Source organism: Budorcas taxicolor, chromosome 5, assembly GCF_023091745.1.
Source record: "Budorcas taxicolor isolate Tak-1 chromosome 5, Takin1.1, whole genome shotgun sequence".
Lineage (NCBI taxonomy): Eukaryota > Metazoa > Chordata > Mammalia > Artiodactyla > Bovidae > Budorcas > Budorcas taxicolor.
The window spans coordinates 148,351,069-148,370,260 of NC_068914.1; the positions used below are offsets into that span (position 1 = coordinate 148,351,069).

Here is a 19,192-nt window from a genome sequence, read left to right on the forward strand (position 1 = left end):
TTTCCTGCACCTGGAAGCTTCCAGCCTGGGATCCAGCTAGAGGGATCCTAACTAGTCAGCAGCCCCCACCCGGTTCGGCGCCCGGGTCTCCGTGCCTTTGAGGAACGCAGGCTCCCAACTCCCCCAAAGAACCAGGGTCTCCTCCGCGCACCCACTCGCGCCCGAAAGCCACCAGGACTGTCCCCTCCCCCACCCAGCCCCTCCTTTCCCGAACCTTCAACTCCCAAACTTCCCAAATTTCCTTCGAGTGTGACTTGGAGCTCTGGGGCCACGGAGCACTTTGGTCCTTGGCGGGGTGGGGGGTGGGGAGGCTCTGAAGTCCGACTTAGATGCGTCGCGCCCCGGGCCTCCCAGCCTCCCCGCACCTCCGATTCCTAGAGCTGGCCCGAAGGAACCGGACGGACTTCACAGGGATCGCCAGGCCCCCCGCGCCCGCCGCTCCCCGGCGGGGACCCAGAGGCGCGGGCCGCGCGCGCAGCTCTGACATCGGCGCCGTAGAGACCCAGGGTGGGGTGGCCACCGGCCTGCACGAGCCCCGGGGTGCAGGCTTGTTTCCCAGGAAGCTCTGAGCGGAGGTAGGGGGACTCCGGCAGGTAGCCGCGCCTCGAGGAGTCTCAACTCCCCAAACTGAGAAGCGTCTTTCCAGGTCCAGAGCTCCACATCCCCTCCCCCAGCCCCGCCGGGGCCCAGAGGGGGAGAATCGAGAGCACTGCGCCGCGGCGAACCCCGCGCCGGGGGCGCGTGCGGGGAGCGGCGGCTGCTCCCTAGTCTCCTTGGATCCGCCTGCCACCCCCTTTGTTACGGGGTGCGCGGGGAGCTCCTGTGCGCGAACAGACCGGTGTGATGAGGGGCTGGCGGTTCTGCCTAAGCCCTTCCTTGCCCTTCCGTCGTCTCCCTTTCCCCTCGCCTCCGCCCCCCATTTCCAATCCTGGTCCCTTAAACCTGATCACTTTCCCAGATATTGGGCGGTTTCTCCGGCGGCAGCCGAGGGACGGGAGAGAGGAGGTGGGGAAGAGTGAGTGTGTGTGAGTGTGTATGTGTGTGTATGTGTGTGCGCGCGCAAGGGTAGCTGTGATCTCGCCGTGGCCTGGGCAGATCCCGGAGTAAACTTCGGGAAGACAAGAGCCAGGGAAAGTGCGGGAGCGCAGCGCGATGGGGCGGGGGCGGAGTGCGGAGCCGGGGCCCCGCGCTGGTCCCCCAGTCCATCCCCCTACCGGGCCCCCGGGCCCCTGAACCTGCCCACCCAGCGCGCCCGCCTCCCCTTACCGTGGCAGAAGTAACCATGGCATCCGTGTGACTGTTTCCAGGGACGTCGACATGAAGAGAAAGGTGGACGCGAGCTCGGTCATCCAAAGTCTCCCCCACTCCGCTGCAGCCACCCCCCAGCAGGGGACAAAAAGAGCAGGAGAAAGAAAGGCGAGGGAAGAAAGTAGTTGCGCCGGGCTCTCTCGGGGGCCGCGCGCGGAGCTGCTCGGTAGGGAGAGGAGCCTTCAACTCTGAGTCCCGCGAACATAATCTGCGCGGTTATAACCAGCCAACCCGGCCAGATGGCTCCGCGCTCAGCGCCTTAACCCCTTCCGCGCCGCGCCGCCCGCCCCCGCGCGCCGCCCGCCGTGCACGCCTGCGCCCCAGCGCCCCTCCGGCTGGGGTCCGGGGCCAGTGAGGGGACCAGGTCATTTCCCATGGAAATGTGAAGAAAAGAAAAATACCCCCAACTTCCAAGGGGATGCATGCTTAGATTTGCCCCCTCGATCTCCCTTTTAGAGATTCAGGAAAAAACCAAAAACGAGATATTCAACTTCTCACTGCACTTCACACGTTCATGCCTTCAGCCTGTCTTATTTGTTCCTTTTCTTGAAAAAATTCTTTTTGATCTCCTTTCTGCTTTTTACTTAAGGTTTTTCTTTACAAAGCGGAAGGATCTTTCTTGCCCCTTTTCCAAGGCGACTGGGGGTCTAATGTGCAAACCCCGAAGAACTTTCCCGCTCCAGACCTCTTCCCACCCGCTGCCAAGCCCACTGGTGGGTCCTTACCCCCTCCCCGCCACCCAAGCGTGCCCCGGGTACCGCTCCCCAGGGTGCTCGCCGCTCCGGGACCAGCTCCTAGGGCGCAGCCGGCGGTGCAGGGGGATCAAGCCAGAGAGGCGTGGGGTGGGAGTCAGGGGACCCAGGGATGGGCTGTTGTGTGTGCGCCCGTGTGTGTTTGTGCGAGCCCGAGCTTGGAAGGGATAGGGTGATGAATTGGAGGCTCCCACTTCACGAAGCCTTCAGCTCCTCCTAAGCCCCTTCCATCCAAACGAGGGTCTGCCCCTGCAGCCTTGCGCCCTTCCAGCACCCATCCGTCTGCAGGCAGGAACCGCGCGGGAAGGCCAGCGACAGACCGACTTTTCTAACCGCTCCGAAAGCAGTGACGTCCACTTCCCCACCCGGCGATTATTCGAGGAATGGAAGGACAGGGGGCAAAAATCTCTTATTTCGAGATAATTTTAGCTGCCCATTAGACCCCGCTTGCGGCGAGCTCGGTCTCTAAATTTACCAACTTAAGTCATCTTGCTTTGGCCCATTTGCCATCAAGAGAAGTGGTGGGGGGCGGGGAAATGTCACTTAGGGGTCAATGAGTTAACTCAGAGGCTCAGTGTTTCGCCCTCCAGTCCCCGGGTCGTGACGTGGGAATCCTTATCTCCATGTCCCCCCACTTCTTCCTCCGTGCCATCTCCGCGACCCCTCACCCCATCTCTTGCCAGGACCTCTGGACTCGCGCGCCACTGGGGGAGGGGAGTCAGTAGGTATCACTTCCCCCCGCGCCCTGCCTTAAGCAGCACACGCTGTGTTTCCGCTGGGGTCCAGGTTCCAAATATATATATATATATATTCCTTTGACTTGTTGGAGCATTTGGTCAGACACCAAGAAGTACGAAGGGCACTACACCTACCAGATCAGGCCGACCCGCCGCGGAGTGAGGCCGCCGGTCCGAGGGGAGGTGGAAGGGATGGGGAGCCTGGGGTCTGCGTACTAGATAGATTGTACCTGCCTCATCATTTTGCTGGCTGCTGGAGGCTGCCACATCGAAAACGGCCGGAAGCGCCCACTGAGGCCCAGGGGCGTCACCTCGCGCGGTCCCTGGGGAAGGGAGGGTCTCGCTTCAGGGCCTCCCTCGCGCCAATAGGATCGGGTCCTCCTCCGGGCCAGACTAGGCTGCCGACCTGTCCCTTCCAGCCGGCGCGCGGCACCATGAAGGTTTGGACTGGGCGGGCGCTGCTGGGTCCTGGTTTTCTCGCTCGGCTCTGGCCCGCCCCCCTCCCCTCCCCCACTTCCCGCACTTGCACCCCTCCACCCCACCCCCACCTCGGCTGCCGAGCAGTCAAAGGCGGGATTCGGGTCCCAGATCCAGTCCCACTGGCCAAGTTCTGTGGGCTCTTCGCTGGAGCTCCGGGTCGTCCGTGACCCCGAAGACGGCCAGAGGAGAGGTGATTGGCTCCCGCTGCAGCGAGGAATGGGTTAAAAACAAGTCCTGGCTGTTTTGCCTGCTGCTCCCCGGTCACCCGCAGTCTGGAGGGAGGAGGGGAAGGGAGAAGGGGGCAAACTTAAATCTGAAAAAAAAAAAAAAAAAAATCAGAAGAAAAAAAAAAGAAAAAGACGAGGCAGCGTGAGTTTAAAACCGATTTGTTCTGCAGATGCCCGGCGCTGGCTGACTGCCTCGTTTTGCCAGGACCTAGGCGACCTCGGGAAAAGTTTGTGCCTTTTCCCAACTCAAGGGGGGTTTTGTCCTGAGCCAGCGGGTCTGTCTTTACGTGCAAACAACACGCCTTGTAATCTGAGAGGTGACACCTTAATCTTGCCAAATATGCGTGGTGCCTTGGGGAGGAGGGGGCAGGAAAGGAGGGAGGGACTGAGGGAGGAGAGAGGAAGAGGACGGAACCAGGCGGAGGCTGGGTAAGGAGGATGCACTTTGCTGCTGGGCTTTAGTCGCGAAGTCGAGTCTCACTCCCTTTGCTACCCAGGGACTGTATGTAGCCCACCAGGCTGCTCTGTCCGTGGGATCCTCCAGGCAAGAGTAGTGGAGTGGGCTGTCATTTCCTTCTCCAAGGGATCTTCCCCATCCAGGTATGGAGCCTACCTCCCCTGCATTAGCAGGCGGGATTCTTTACCACTGAGCCATTGCTTGCTGTCTCCCAAATGGAGGACCCCTGGCCCTTTCCTTTGCGGAAGGCCCCTTTCAGACGATCTTCCCTGAGCCAGCAAGCTGCCTTTTCCTTGACTGCTGTTCTTTCCACTTGAGAGCTGTTTGTTCTCTTTTCCCCACCAAATACCAGTGCTAGATTCTTCCCTCTGACTCCCAAGAGAGGGACAAGGTAATCAGGAAGCAGTGTGGCCAGAAAAAGAAGTACAAAGGTGTATGTCTATAAAGTAAACTAAAAGACTGTCGCATATCTTATGGACTCAGAACTGTGGTACTTTGTGACTTCTGAGCAAATCGATTTTTCGGAATAGAGACTGATCTGAGTGGTTGCAGATTGCTAAAGCAAAGAACAGTGTTGGGAGGTAAGCTGGGCAGTTCCTGCCCCAAGGCAGCGCTGGGTCCTGCTGGAGTCCATTCAGACTACATCTTTGTGGATTGCTTTCTCCAAGTGGAGCCCCTGTCGCAGTCTTGACCTTGGTGTCCTTCTGTCAGCTGTATTTTTAGGTTGCTGAACTTTCTTTTTCTCCTGGCTGCATCTGGAAGACCCTCCTCCTGAAAGTGGCTTGTGGGTTTGTGTGTGTGAGCTGGGGACTGGATCTGGTGTTTGGAGACCTGTTTGAAAACCAAAGCAAATTTCTGGAGCTAGCCTGCCGCCCACCCTTGTCTTTTGCAATAGCACCACTCTGTGGTTGAAACACTGAACAGAAACAGAATGGAAAGGTTGGCCTAAAGCGTGCCTTTCCCTTGTAAAAAGCAGCATTTCTGGGGTTGATGTTTGAAATCGGTGGACCGTGGGTTGGTAGTGGTGGTAGGGCGGGGGGGAAGTGATGCTCAGCGTGTGGTCCCGTGTTCTAGCTGCCTGTCGTTAATTCATTGTGACATATTGACCCAGGAAATGAGAGAGGAGGGCCGAGTGGTTTTGGAGGCCCCTTTCCTCTGTGACCAAACTTGGCAAAGACAAGCAAGGTGATTTTCCCCATGAAAAGTTAGCTAGTCTTGAACATTTGCCTTCTCTCATTTTTTGGTTTTGTTTCATTTGTTTGCTTTTCCTTCTGCTCAGAGGTTGCTCCTCTGCATCTTAGCTGATCCTCAAATATTTGCATGTTGCATCTTCCGCGGCTGGAAAGCATGGTGGAGAAGTTTGGCAGAGCAGCCGCAGTTCCTTTCTTGGGCCCTAGCCTGTCTCTCCCCACCCCCACTCATTCAGACTGCTGCTCTGCCAGTGGAGCCTGAAAGTCTATGTTTCTGACACAATGAAGTGCAGGCAAAAGGTGTTTGCCCACGGACTGGGAATTTACGGGTACCGGGAAGACCATGCACTCCCATGGCTCCTGGTGCTCAAGAGATTACTGACTGCCCACCTATCACTGCACAGGTTCAAAAGAGTTATTAACCAACAGTCACTTGAATATCACGCCCATTAGCAGCCCCATGCAAAGGCCCTAGGGACTCCTGTATGAGGCATTACTCTTTTTTTTTTTTTTCCCCAAGATGGGTGCAATGTCCACAGAGACTGTGTCCCCAGGTCTTCCCTAACATTTCTGTCATCTTTATCAGCACTGGTCTCTGACTGAGCAGGGATCCCAGAAGTCAAGTTCTCTGAGCCTCTGTGTCCTCACTCTGCATTGAATAGTTGATGAAACTGAGGTTCCAACTGGACAGTGACTTTCCCCAGGGAAACAGAAAAAGCCTGGTAACAGATCAGGAGGTAGGGCTCATTGAAAGAGAGACTTCTGGAGTCATCCCAACGCAGGTTTCATGCGCCCTTCATCACTTCGAAGCTGTGTGTCTTTGGACAGACTCTGAGCTTCTCAATGCCAGCCTCATAGGAGTGTTGGTGGTGGTGGTTTAGTCGCTCACTCATATCTGAGTCTTTGAGAACCCATGGACTGTAGCCCGCCAGGCTTCTTAGTCCATGCGCTTTCCCAGGCAACAAAGCTGGAGTGGATTGCCATTCCCTTCTCTAGAGGATCTTCCCAACCCAGGGCTCAAACCTGAGTCTCCTGCATTACAGGCAATTTCCTGCATTGCAGGCAGGTTCTTACCAACTGAGCCACCAAAGAAGTCCATAGGAGAGTTATGAGGATCAAATGAATCTTTTTATTTAAAACACTCAGCACAGTGCCTGGCACCATGGAAGCCTTGACTCCCAATCTAAAGGCACTTGTAGTGAAATCCTGCCATCCCACTGGTAGGGGATCAGCCTTTAGAAAGACTGTCCTGTCTGTTCTTTGTAAGCAGTCTTAAATGTTTCATTAATGTAACACCATGGGTTTATTTTCCCCTTTGGACAAAGACAGAAAGAAATCAGCAGGATGAAGTAGTGGACATATTTAGAATCTTTGGAGCTTCCTAATATGGACCTCAGTGAGCCTGGAAGACATAGTTGAAGGATTTCAAAATCTCATCTTATTCATTCTCTCATTTGTTCTCTAAGGCAGAACCACCTCATTGTTTTAAAGGAAATTCCATCGTGTCCTTTAACTCTTAGCAACTTGCCTAGTATATTCTCCGTTTGTTGTTGCTGCTAATTATGTTCTAGAGCTTACATTGAACAATATAGAGTTACACTGAACAATGATGGATCAACTCATTTTGTGAAATAGCATACAGATTCATAATTAGGTTTCAAGAAAATACCCAGAATAATAGAGGGAAGGTATGTATCCCTACCACACAGGTGGATATAGAAATCATAAGAAAGTCTCCTATTTCACCAGTCATGACATGAATTCCTCACCACCCTATAAATTACCTTTATGTTGCACCAAACTCCACTCATAAAAAAAAATGACATTAAGGTTTCCTAGGTAACTAATGCATTTCCAGAGGGCATAGGCCTCAGGAGACAAAAGGGGTAAGGAAAGGGGTGGGGGTGGGGAAGTGAAGAAAGAGGGGAAAAAAAAACATTCGATTAGACCCATGTGACACAAACAAAATATTTCATGGGTAAGAACTCATAAAGTTTTATTAGCTGGGTTCGACATAGCTGTGGCACCGCCATTAATTCCATCTTCGGACAATAAAAGACTTGCCAGGCTCCCCCCACCCCCCCACCCCTCCACCTCTCCAATCATGTGTGCCAGTATCTCTTGGTCCAGGCTCAGAGTTACAGATGTGGAGAGTAACTGTTCATCGGCTGAGCTGTGTCCACTCACCAACCAGCTGTTTCTTGAGGCTTCCAAGGGATATTTAGACAACACCAAATGCTGAGAGTGAAAACTGTCCGTCTGGATGGTTCAAGAGATGCAGATGCATGTGATCGTATAGACGCTGAGCTCGTTGGAGCAGGGCTGTGAGCCTCAGGGGAACGTTCCCTGGGTTGGGGTTGAGCAGACAGGATCCATGGCCAGTTTCCAAATCTCCAGTCTGATGGGCTTTTCATTGTGGCTTCCTTCATCTGGGGAAGGGTCTGGGTGCCAAAGAGCCCATGAATGCTTGGGAGGACATGGAAGGCTGTAGGAGGAGCTTAGGTTTCCACTTATGCTTTAAGAACATTATTGTTCAGTCGCTCAGTCACGTCTGACTCTTTGTGACTCCGTGGACTGCAGCATGCCAGGCCTCCCTTTCTCTCACTGTCTCCCAGAGTTGGCTCAAACTCGTGTCCATTGAGTCAATGATGCTGTCCAACCATCTCATCCTCTGCTGCCTGCTTCTCCTTTTGCCTTCACTCTTTCCCAACATCAGGGGCTTTTCCAATGAGTCGACTCTTTGCCTCCGGTGGCCAAACTATTGGAGCTTCAGCTTCAGCTTCAGTCCTTCCAATGAATATTCAGGGCTGATTTCCTTTAGGATTGATCGGTTTGATCTCCTTGCAGTCCAAGGGACTCTGAAGAGTTCTCTTGCACCACAGTTCGAAAGCATCACTTCTTCAGTGCTCAGCCTTCTTTATGATCCAACGCTCACATCCATACATGACTACTGGAAAAACCATCCGTATATGACTACTGGAAGAATGTTGGGCCATCCTAAAAGGCAGTGCAATCCAGGAAACCAGTGAGAAGGAGACTCAGAGAATAGGAACAATGGAGAGAAAACAACCTCATTACTGGCTTTGTGAGCCCAGAGAATTTACTGAACTTTTCAGCTCCCTGGTTTTACCTCATATAAGAGGGACTTGGCCTCATTTTCTTGTATCCTGGGGAATATAAATAAGAAAATAAAGAAACACGCTGATTGGGGGACACGTGGGAGTTTTATATCATCTGCTCTCCTCCATCTTCAAGAATTCGAGAGACAGTGAGACTGAGGCTCTTTCCAAGCCACAGCCACATGACTTCTCTGTGAAACTCAGTGAGTTGTTGATTCCCCATGGTTTGGAGAGTACCTACCCATTACTACAGCTTAGGATGAAGCTTGACTTTTGCACTTTCTGTGGCTTGCTGGCAAAAGGGCACAAGATGCAAGTTCATTCTTTTTTTTTTTTTTTCACTCTTGGCTGCACCATGGGGATCTTAGTTCCCTCACCATGGACTGAATCCCTATCCCCTGCACTGGGAACTTGGAGTCTTAACTGCTGGACCACCAGGGAAATCCCAAAATGCAAGTTGTTGGCGAAAAAGTCAACTAGAAAACCAGAACCTTTTCCATCGCTCAATCCCTTCCACTGGGTTGTTGAAATCATTTGGGGATTTACCTCTGTCTAGGGACTTGGGATGGATTCAGGATTAGACAAGTCTCTGACTACACCCTTCCCTTTATTCACTGCCCTTACTGGGTAGTTAGGGGCGGGGAAAGTCTAGGAGGTGAATCTGTAGCAATCCAAAGGTGCAGTTTTCCCAGGGACTTAAGGAAAAGTAGGGCAGGATCCCAGGTCCCCTTACTGTTAATGAAGAGCCCCATCCGGTCCAGCCACGAGTACGACAGCAACACACAGTAAAATGTCTCGTGAGTACTCTCCTTCGGTACAGTCCTCAGAATTCCGGACTAAGGGCACTGACAAAGCCCACTTAATCTGTTCTTTTGCCCCCAGTACCAATCCTTACTCATCACCCAAAAGACCTGCTTTAATTGTGCAGGGTGTGTGGGGTGGGGAGCCAAGAAGTTTCCTCCCATTGTCCACCTCTCCTTAAAAATTTTCTTTCCTCCGTGTGTGCATGCTCAGTTGCTTCGGTCATGTCCGACTCTTTGCAACCCTGTGGACCATAGCCCAGCAGTTTCCTCTGTCCTTGGGGATTCTTCAGGCAAGAATACTGGAGTGGGTTGCTGTTTCCTTCTCTAGGGGATCTTCCTGACCCAGGGATTGAACCTGCGCCTCCTGTGTCTCCTGCATTGCAGGCAGATTCTTTACCCACTGAGCCACCTGGGAAGGCCATCAGCAGTCTAAAAACACTAAGGACAGGGAAGTAATCACCAAGTTCTTTCCTTTAAAGATTTTGTGCGCGAACTCCCCACAAAGCACTCAAAAGAGATTTTAGCAGTTCCTGGGGGCCAAGGAAAGCTGAGTTCAAGTTAAGGTAGGTACCACTTCTTTCCCCAAGCACGCAAATATATACAGATGCATCCCTGAGGCCTCCCTCTGAAGCTCGGCTATGTTTACCAGTCCAATTGTGGGCAGATCTGTCCCTGTCCCCTCCCTGAGAGCAGGCTGTCCTCAGGACCCCATTCAGAATGCAAGTAATGCTCCAGCCACAAAGAGCACCCCAACTGGGGTCCTGGAGAACCCTAAATGCAGCAGGTGGGAAACTTCTTTACAGATTTTCATCTTAATCATATTAACTCTGTGTGTGTGTGTGTGTGTGTGTGTGTGTGTGTGTGTGTGTGTTAGCCTCCCAGTCCTGTCTGACTCTCTGCCACCCTGTGGACTGTAGTCCACCAGGCTCTTCTGTCAATGGGATTCCCCAGGCAAGAATGTTGGAGTGGGTTGCCATTTCCTCCTCCAGGGGACCTTCCCCACCCAGGGACAGAACCTGTGGCTCTTACATCTCCTGCGTTGGCAGGTGGATTTTTTACCACTAGTGCCACCTGGGAAGCCCATGAAGTCGCTCAGTCGTGTCCGACTTTTTGCAACCCCATGGACTGTAGGCTACCAGGTTCCACCATCCATGGGATTTTCCAGGCAAGAATACTGGAGTGGGTTGCCATTTCCTTCTCCAATATTAATAATAGATAACATTTATTGAGTGCTTAATGGGTGCCAGGTATCATTAATAATATTAGCATTATATGCCAGGTAGTTTTTGAAGCACCATGGGTGAGTATTTGTATGTGTGTATCTATCTATATACATAGATAGATAGATACACACATACATATATATGTATATATGTATGTGCACATGTTCAACCATATATTCATATGGTATATGTTATATATATAGTTATATATATATATATATACACACACTATATATATATATATATATATCTCCCAGAACTGGATGCAGAAAGCCTGGGTCATGTCTGAGCTCTTGTGTGATCTTAGGCAAGTTATTTATCCCTTTCTAGTCTTCATTTTTTAAAAAATCTGGGAAGTAGAGATAATAATAGCACCAGCTTGTCAGATTTTCTGATGATTAAATAATGTATAGGTAGATATGGCTATCATCTCCACTTTACTGATTTCAAGTGTCTAGGTGTAGAGAATGGGCTTCCCTGGTGGCTCAGAGGTTAAAGCATCTGCCTGGAATGCAGGAGACCTGGGTTCGATCCCTGGGTTGGGAAGATCCCCTGGAGAAGGAAATGACAACCCACTCCAGTACTCTTGCCTGGAGAATCCCATGGAGGGAGGAGCCTGGTAGGCTACAGTCCATGGGGTCGCAAAGAGTCGGACACGACTGAGCGACTTTACACACACACACACACAGGTGTAGAAAATAACTTTCCCAAGGATACCTAGGCAGTGAAAGAGTTGCAAAATAGAGGTCTGGACCCTCATCATGTATTAGCTCTACTCCATCCAACCTTGAGAAGGTGCTGTTTTTACAGGTGAGGAAGCAGGCCCAGGAGGGGACAAGCAAATTGTTTAAGATCACCCAGAGGAGCTCAGATGGGAGTGAGGTCTCCTGCCTCTGGTTCATGGCTAAGACCAGCAGGAGTGGGTTGTAATATTCGTAGTGTCAATTCTCCTGGCCTCAAGGTCATCCTAGGGCAATGAGAGAAGAAAGGAGATGGACGATGGGGTAGAGTAGGGCCAAGTCCTTTGTTGAGCCTTTGTAGATGGAGGACCCTCCTTCCAGAGCAAGGACATGGTACATGGAAGAAAGACCGATTTCAGCACCCTCCCAGCTCCTCAGCAGGTCTCTTTGCCAGGACACAGCCTAGATAACAACATGCTAGTCCTGGTTAAGAGAAGTCCCACAAGCAGGCAGGACAAAACCATGCAGTGCCGGCTTGCTAAGAAATTCTTCCAAGGGGGCAGGCCATTGGCTTTGCTCCAAAGATTTAAAAAAAGCCTCTAATCCGAACTACTGGCGTTGGCAACATCAAGACATATAGAGAAAAAAGTTGAGCCTTGAATCTCTACTAAGTCTTAGGTCTGTAAATGCTTACTCCAAAACCGTGGAACGCTGTTATAGAACATTGTGGACAGCTGATGTATTGTTACCTGTTTCTTTTGAATCCCATCCAGTCACAAATGTACACTCACGCAAATGTCTCCTCCTTTAGCTTAGACTGAGACTTGAATGCCACTGAGCACTCAGACACAGCGGGCCAGCCAGCAGTCCAAACCTGCCTTTGAATGAGCTTTCAGATCTGGAGCTGCTGCCCAGATAGTCACCATTATGCTTCAGATTTCTATTTTACTGTTCTACCACGACCAGCCTCTCTGCCTCCAAACAAGGATAAGAGAATTCCGCTGGTCCTTCTCCCACTGCTTCCAAGGTCTCTTGCCAACGGTTTTCAACAGTGAGTCCCAAAGTTAGACATAAGCCCCTGTGGCGCAGAGGGAAAGAATAACTTTGCAGATGATGACAGTGATTATCTTTCCACCTGTAACCATCTTGCCCTGCTGACTTTATGGATATCTTCAAAATAAGGTTAATAAAAAAAATACACAACAAAGTTGGAAATAACCAATACATGGATATCAATAAACCCCAAACCCTGTATATCTTCCCAGGGTTTAGCAGGGAGTCTATGGTCAAGATGGAAATGGAATCATTACTGGTAAGAGGTTTAATGATAGATTTAGAATCACTGGTCCACACTGTGTATCTCAGACTGGAAAACAGACTGGCTGCAATGTTGAATCAATGCATGACTGACTTAAATTCTTTCAGAGTTGGAAGGTGTCTGAGATTCCCCTAGTGAAATCACTCGTTTTACAGAGAAAGTTATTAAGACTCAGGATAATGAGGGGACCAGCCAAGGAGCATGCAAAAAATGAGACTTGTCAGTGAGAGTGTGGACCCCACGCTCCTGACTCCTAGGACATGGCTCTTTGCCTGCTCTGTCTATACAACCCCCAGGAAATAGACAGAATTACTGCTTTCCTTCTGGAAATGACCCCATTTTCCCTCTTTAATTCCCAACCTTTTATTTTTTATTTACTTCAACTTAGTCTAATATTTCATTATCTTAATTTTGTTCCCATTGTGCACTATTGGCAAGACAAGAGGAAATTAACTTAACATGCAGAAGGCAGGTTTTCAGAAGGACATGGAAAAGAGTTTTAATCATGGAGACAGAGGTTAAAGGACAGCTTCAAAAGTGAAATGGAGGGAACTTTCCTGTTGATCCAGTCTTCACATTTCCTATGCAGGGGGGTGCAGGTTCGATCCTTGGTCAGGGAACTAAGATCCCACATGCTCCGGGAACAAGGAACGAAGGTGTAAAATGGAAGCAATACTGTAGCAAATTCAATGAAGACTTTAAAAATGGTCCACATTAAAAAAAAGTCTTTAAAAAAAGTGAAATGGATACTTTCCTATTTGGATGACAATAAGATCAATTCTTTCTGAACATACAGGATTAATTAGACCAATTCTATTTTTCAGTGGGCTTCCAAGGAGGCTCAGTGGTAAAGAATTTGCCTGCCAAGCAGTTGACATAGGTTTGATTTCCGGGTCAGGAAGATCCCCTGGAGAAGGAAATGGCAACCCATTCCAGTATTCTTGTCTGGAAAATTCCATGTACAGAGGAGCCTGGTGGGCTACAGTCTGTGGGGTCGCAAAAGAGTCAGACAAGACTTAGAGACTAATCAACAATAGGGAATTAAACCCAAATATATGTATTTATGTATTTATGGATGAATATATTGAAAGAAAGCAACTACCTCAGTTAAAGGAGAATAACTGAATTTTTATATTAAAAATAAACATTGCATGGCAATTACATGAAAGTGTTAGTTGTTCAGTTGTGTCCGACTCTTTGTGACCCCACAGATTGGAGCCTGCCAGACTCCTCTGTCCATGGAATTCTCCAGATAAGAATACTGGAGTGGGTAGCCAATTCCTGTCTACAGGGGAATCTTCCTGACCCATGCAGGTATTGAACTCAGGTCTCCTGCGTTGCAGGCAGATTCTTTACTGTCTGAGCCACCAGGGAAAGCAAGACCATGAAAATATTTTCAAAATGAAATGATGTAACTGTATTAATATAAGGTAAAAAAGATTAAGTCAAGACTCATTACTGAAAATAAAGAGGGACATTTATAACATGAAGTTTCCATACACTAAAATTCCATGCACTTAGGACCATGTATATATTATATATACAATATAACATACACACATGCATACATGCACACACACAATGGAGAAATAGACATAATCATAATCATAGAGATTTTAATACATCTATCTCCATAGTTGGTAGATCAAATAGACAAAAAAATCAATAAAGTTATAAAAGATTCGTGTAACATGTTAAACAAACTCAACCTTATTGACAGCAAATAATTAAAACTCTGTACCCTACAATTTTTCCCAAGCACAGCACGTGTGTAGTAACAAACAGCATTAACAACATGCTGATTCATAAAGTAAGTCTCAAAAAGTTTGTGAGGTTTAAAATTACCCAGAGTATTTTCTCTGACTGCAGCCCAGAAAGCTAAGAATAGCAGGAAATCTCTTGACTAAGATAAAAAGGCATCTATACATACATACAAACACACACCCCTACAAACCTACAGCAAACAACATATTTAATGGTGAAAAATAGAAAGATTTTCACTTGGAAACCATAAACACGACAACGTTGTCTGCTTAGTTGGAAATCCTACTCAGGGTGGTAAACAAACAAATAAATAGAATATAAGGGTTGAAAAGGAAGAAATAAACTTGTCATTATTCATGGACAACATTATTGTGCATGTATAAATTTCAGAAGAAACTCTAGATAATTTATATTCAAAAGTAAGTTTAGTAAGATCAGTAGTTATAAGGATGCCCCCCACACACACAAATCCATTTATTTATTAGCAGCAAATGATTAGAAAATGAAATCTAAAAAAATACCATTTCAATAGAATCAAAATATTTATATCCAAAAATAATGCTAATAAAATCTCTGTAACACAAGTAGGTATAATCATTTTTAAAACTATCATGTAAATATTTAAAGAAGTTGAACACATAATTATTTTTTGCCCAGAAATTTCACTCTAAAATATAAACTTTTCAGAAACTTGTTGCAATATGGCCCCCAAAACATGTGCAAAAATGTAGCAGCAATATTTTAGAAACAACCTAAATGCCCCTCAAATGTAGGAATAAACCAACCATAGTGTACTTGTACAATGAAATACTCCATAGAAAATGAAATTTGATGAATTACTGCTGCATGCAACAAACAGATAAATCTGATTGCCAAAATGTTGAACAAACAAGCAAAATATATGTAAGATCGCATAGTATCTAATTTCATCTTCAATAAGTTTCTGAAAGAAGCCAGACTAGTTTGTGGATTTTGCAGTTAGCATAGTGATTGCCTTTAAGAAGAGAAAAAAAAGTGTAGTGCTTAGAAAGAAGCAGAATGATGGTTTCTGGAGTATTGCTGATCATCTTTTGCTTTGGATGATAATTACATGACTGTTTGGTGGTGGTTTAGGTGGTTTAGTCACTAAGTCATGTCTGACTCTTGCAACCCCATGGACAACCTGCCAGGCTCCTCTGTCCATGGGATTCTCCAGGCAAGAATACTGGAGTGGGTTGCCATTTCCTCCTCCAGGGGATCTTCCCGACCCAGGAATCGAACTGGGGTCACCTGCACTGCAGGCAGATTCTTTACCAACTGAGCTATGAGGGAAGCCCTGTACAAAAATTTATCAAATCATGTATTTATCATCGGGGCGCTTCTGCATAACTATTATGAAGTGAAGTGAAGTGAAGTCGCTCAGTCGTGTCTGACTCTTTGTGACCCCATGGACTGTAGCCTACCAGGCTCCTAGGTCTATGGGATTTTCCAGGCAAGAGTGCTGGAGTGGGTTGCCATTTCCTTAACCTGGGCCTCTCGCATTGTACTCAGACACTTTACCGTCTGAGTTGACTATTATAGTTCAGTACTATTTTGAAGAAAAAAATATTCCCTTTAAGTGAAGTGAAAGTTGCTCAGTCGTGTCTGACTCTTTGTGACCCCATGGGCAATACAGTTCATGGAATTCTCCAGGCCAGAATACTGGAGTTGGCAGCCTTTCCCTTCTCCAGGGGATCTTCCCAACCCAGGGATCAAACCCAGGTCTCCTGCATTGCAGGCGGATTCTTTACCAGCTGGCTTCCCTAATAGCTCAGTTGATAAAGAATCCACCTGCAATGCAGGAGACCCCAGTTCGATTCCTGGGTCAGGAAGATCCTCTGGAGAAGGGATAGGCTTCCCACTCCAGTATTCTTGGGCTTCCCTGGTGGCTCAGCTGGTAAAGAATCTGCCTGCAATGCAGGAGACCTGGGTTCGATCCCTGTGTTGGGAAGATCCCTGGAGAAGGGAAAGGCTACCCACTCCAGCATTCTGGCCTGGAGAATTCCATGACCTGTAAAGTCCATGGGGTCACAAAGAGTTGGACACAACTGAACAACTTTCACTTTCTTTACCAACTGAGCCACCAGGGACACCCAAGAATACTGGAGTGGGTAGCCTATCCCTTCTCCAGTGGATCTTCCTGACCCAGGAATCGAACCAGGGTCTCCTGCATTGCAGGTGGATTCTTTACCAACTGAGCTATCAGGGAATCCCTCTCTTTAAGTAAAACACACTAATTAATTAAAGAAAAAATAAGTTTCTAATACCTTTAGTAATATGCATATATGGGAAAATCATTATGTGGCTTGCAAAAGACAGACATTTGGGAAATATTGAACTTGTGGCAACTTACGTTCTGCGTTTCTCATCTTTTTTTTTTTTTTTTTTTTTTTTTTTAGTACCTGATTAGACCGAGGATGAAAAGACAGACCGTCCCGACTCTAGGTATTTCCAACCCCTCACTCTTCTGCTGCCCTCACGGCCACATCACACTTGAGTGATCACCTTGTCTGATTCCCCTAATTTTATGAACAGAGGTATTAAGCAACAGGGGATGTGTTGAACTATGTGACATCTCCAGTTGCTAGTCCAGCCTTCATTCCGCTCAAATGTCAATAACGCTTGGTGAATTTGACACGTGCCTCCATCCTGCTTCTGTGATATCCCTTCATCAGTCCATCCTGGATAATCTCCATCCTAAAAGGGCTAATATATGTGAGAGACCATAGGATAATTCAAGGGAGAAAGGAAGGAAGGAAGAGAGGAAGAAAAGAAAGAATAAAGGAGGGAAAGAGAGAGCAGGAGGAAGGAAGGAAGAGGAACAAAGAAAAGAGGAAAGAAAAGGAAAAGCAAAGCGAGGGCTTTAGAACCAAACTTGTTCTGAATCCCAGCTTTTTTAGCCACTTTCTAGCTGGAGAACCTGGGCAGGATCATTAACATGGAATTGCTTCTCCGAGCTAGCGTTTCCTCATCTGCGATGACAATTAAGCAGGATAACGTATGTGAGGCCCCTGGCGCAGCGCCTAGGATGCAGGCACCGCAGAATTTGGGAGTTTTGCCTCACTCTGCATCTGAAGCGTCAGTCAGGGATGAAGCGGGAGGAAGTGATCTCGTGTTGTACAGTTCAGGCATGGGGCATTATTATTCATCACATGCCCAGCTGATGAGGACCAGGGCAAGATTAAACCCTCCTGAGAAAATCTTTCATAGATGCCCTTCTGGGGCCCATACTCCAAAAGTATTTACTGAGGTAAGTTCATGCAAAGACATCATCTCCAAGAGATCTCCATTACAAAGTACAAATCGAGAGGGACCAGTTGTGCTCATTTGGGCTCATTGGCACTTATCAGGGCATCAGATCAGCTGGGTCAGGTAAGGAAGGTACTTTTGCCTGAAAGGAACAGTTACCCGTCTTAGGGGGACAGCACGGTTGGTGTACCCCTAGGAACCATCAGTAAGTAGGAGAGAGAGCTTTGTCTAATGGTTAAGAACAGTAATTCTAGAGCCCCTCTGTTTACATTCAAATCCCTTAGCTGTTCTGCAGGTTTAAAAAAATTATTGAACACTCCCTGTGCCTCCGTTTCATGAAAGGGAGATGGGGGGTGGGGCGGGGCTTGTGAAGGATGATGGGAGGAGGTGTAAAGACCATTCTAAGGAATTTCTGCAAGAGTCATGTCTGCCTCTATTTCTGGTACCCTGCTCATAGAGTCCTTTCATAAACTTGCTTAAAGTTTTGCTTCTGTTTTGCCAGAATCAGTTGCCCCATTGATAACTGTCTCCTCTGAAAAGCCACTTAGACAAGTGATTCTGTGTCATGGAAAGAGCTTCAGATTAGAGGTCAGAAGATAGAACTTTTAAGCTTATCTCCACCAGGAGCATACTCAATAGGCCATTCCCTCATCTACCCCACCCACTGTGAGGGTCACTTTTATTTGCAAAATGAGGAGCTGTGTTAGACGGTCCTCAAATTTTCCTCTGGGTTCTAAAGTTTTACTACCCTTTTTGCAACATCATGGACTATAGCCCACCAGGTTCCTCTGTGCATGGGATTCTCCAGGCAAGAATATTGGAGCGGGTCTCCATTTCCTTCCCCAGGGATCGTCCCAACCCAGGAACTAAACTCACGTCTCTCATCTCCTGCATTGGCAGGTGAGTTCTTTACCACTGAGTGACCTGAGCTTCCCTTTCAATTTATTGATCAGTTTCAAACTCTGAGATGATGGATGTGTCTGGAACATGTCATGACCTGATGGTGTGGCCAGCCGACCTCATGGGGCATCTTTTCCATTTCTCATCTTGGGTCTTGGGTGAACAGCGTTTTCTGTTCTCCTTGATGAACAGATAACAGGAGAGGTGTTCGTGTGTGTTTACAGGGGAAATAAATAGATTCCAAATCTATTTGCAACCCCCATGGGGGAAGAGACAAGGAGACAAAGAGAACACTCAGTCACTTTGAATTCAAATCTGGCTTCGCTAAACTACATATTAACATATGAAGTGAATTAGCATTTATGATCTTAGACAGTTGTTTATAACATTAGAGATTCATGGAAAAGGGGACTAGATACTGAAATGGACAAATGTCTTTATTTTCAAAATAGGTGAGAAAGAGGATTCAGGACTCTACAGATGAAATTGAACATTTTAGAAAAGATTATTAAATTGATGGCTTCCAGTTCTTAGACTGGAAGGAGACAGTCTCTAGGAGCAAAGAGAGATTTACTGAAAGAGTGGCACAGAAGCTGGGCTGGTCGTCAAGGAAGGAATTAGGCTGTCTCCATGGGTTGAGCTGTTGTTGTTTAGTGTCAAAGTCATGTCTGATTCTTTGCAACCCCATGAACTGTAACCGTCAGGCTCCTCTGCCTATGGGATTTTCCAGGCAAGAATACTGGAGTGTGTTGCCTTCTCCAGGGGATCTTCCCAACCCAGGGTTCGAACCCAGGTCTCCTGCACTGGCAGGCAGATTCCTTACCACTGAGCCACTGAGGAAATCCTTGAGATGAACCTGCAGTTAAGTCCCAGCAGACATAAACAGAGGACTGTGTCCATGTTCCATACTTTCCATCGATGACCGGGAAGAAGATAAGTGTTCAAGCTTTCCAAATTTATGGGTTAC

General features: G+C 47.9%; 1 protein-coding gene and 1 non-coding gene across 2 annotated transcripts in view; one reads left to right on the plus strand and one right to left on the minus strand.

Moving 5' to 3' along the window:
- The window catches only part of NTF3 (neurotrophin 3), a 75,810-nt gene extending 74,366 nt beyond the window's left edge, over positions 1-1,444 (minus strand). The window contains exon 1 of the mRNA XM_052640964.1: positions 1,267-1,444. Coding sequence (XP_052496924.1) covers positions 1,267-1,284 — 18 coding nt within the window. The 5' untranslated portion in view covers positions 1,285-1,444. The remainder of the gene's footprint in view (positions 1-1,266) is intronic.
- A 9,326-nt stretch (positions 1,445-10,770) lies between these two features.
- On the plus strand, positions 10,771-10,842 carry TRNAS-GGA (transfer RNA serine (anticodon GGA)). The gene has a single exon. It is a non-coding gene; the product is annotated as a tRNA-Ser (tRNA).
- The last annotated feature ends 8,350 nt before the right edge of the window (positions 10,843-19,192 follow it).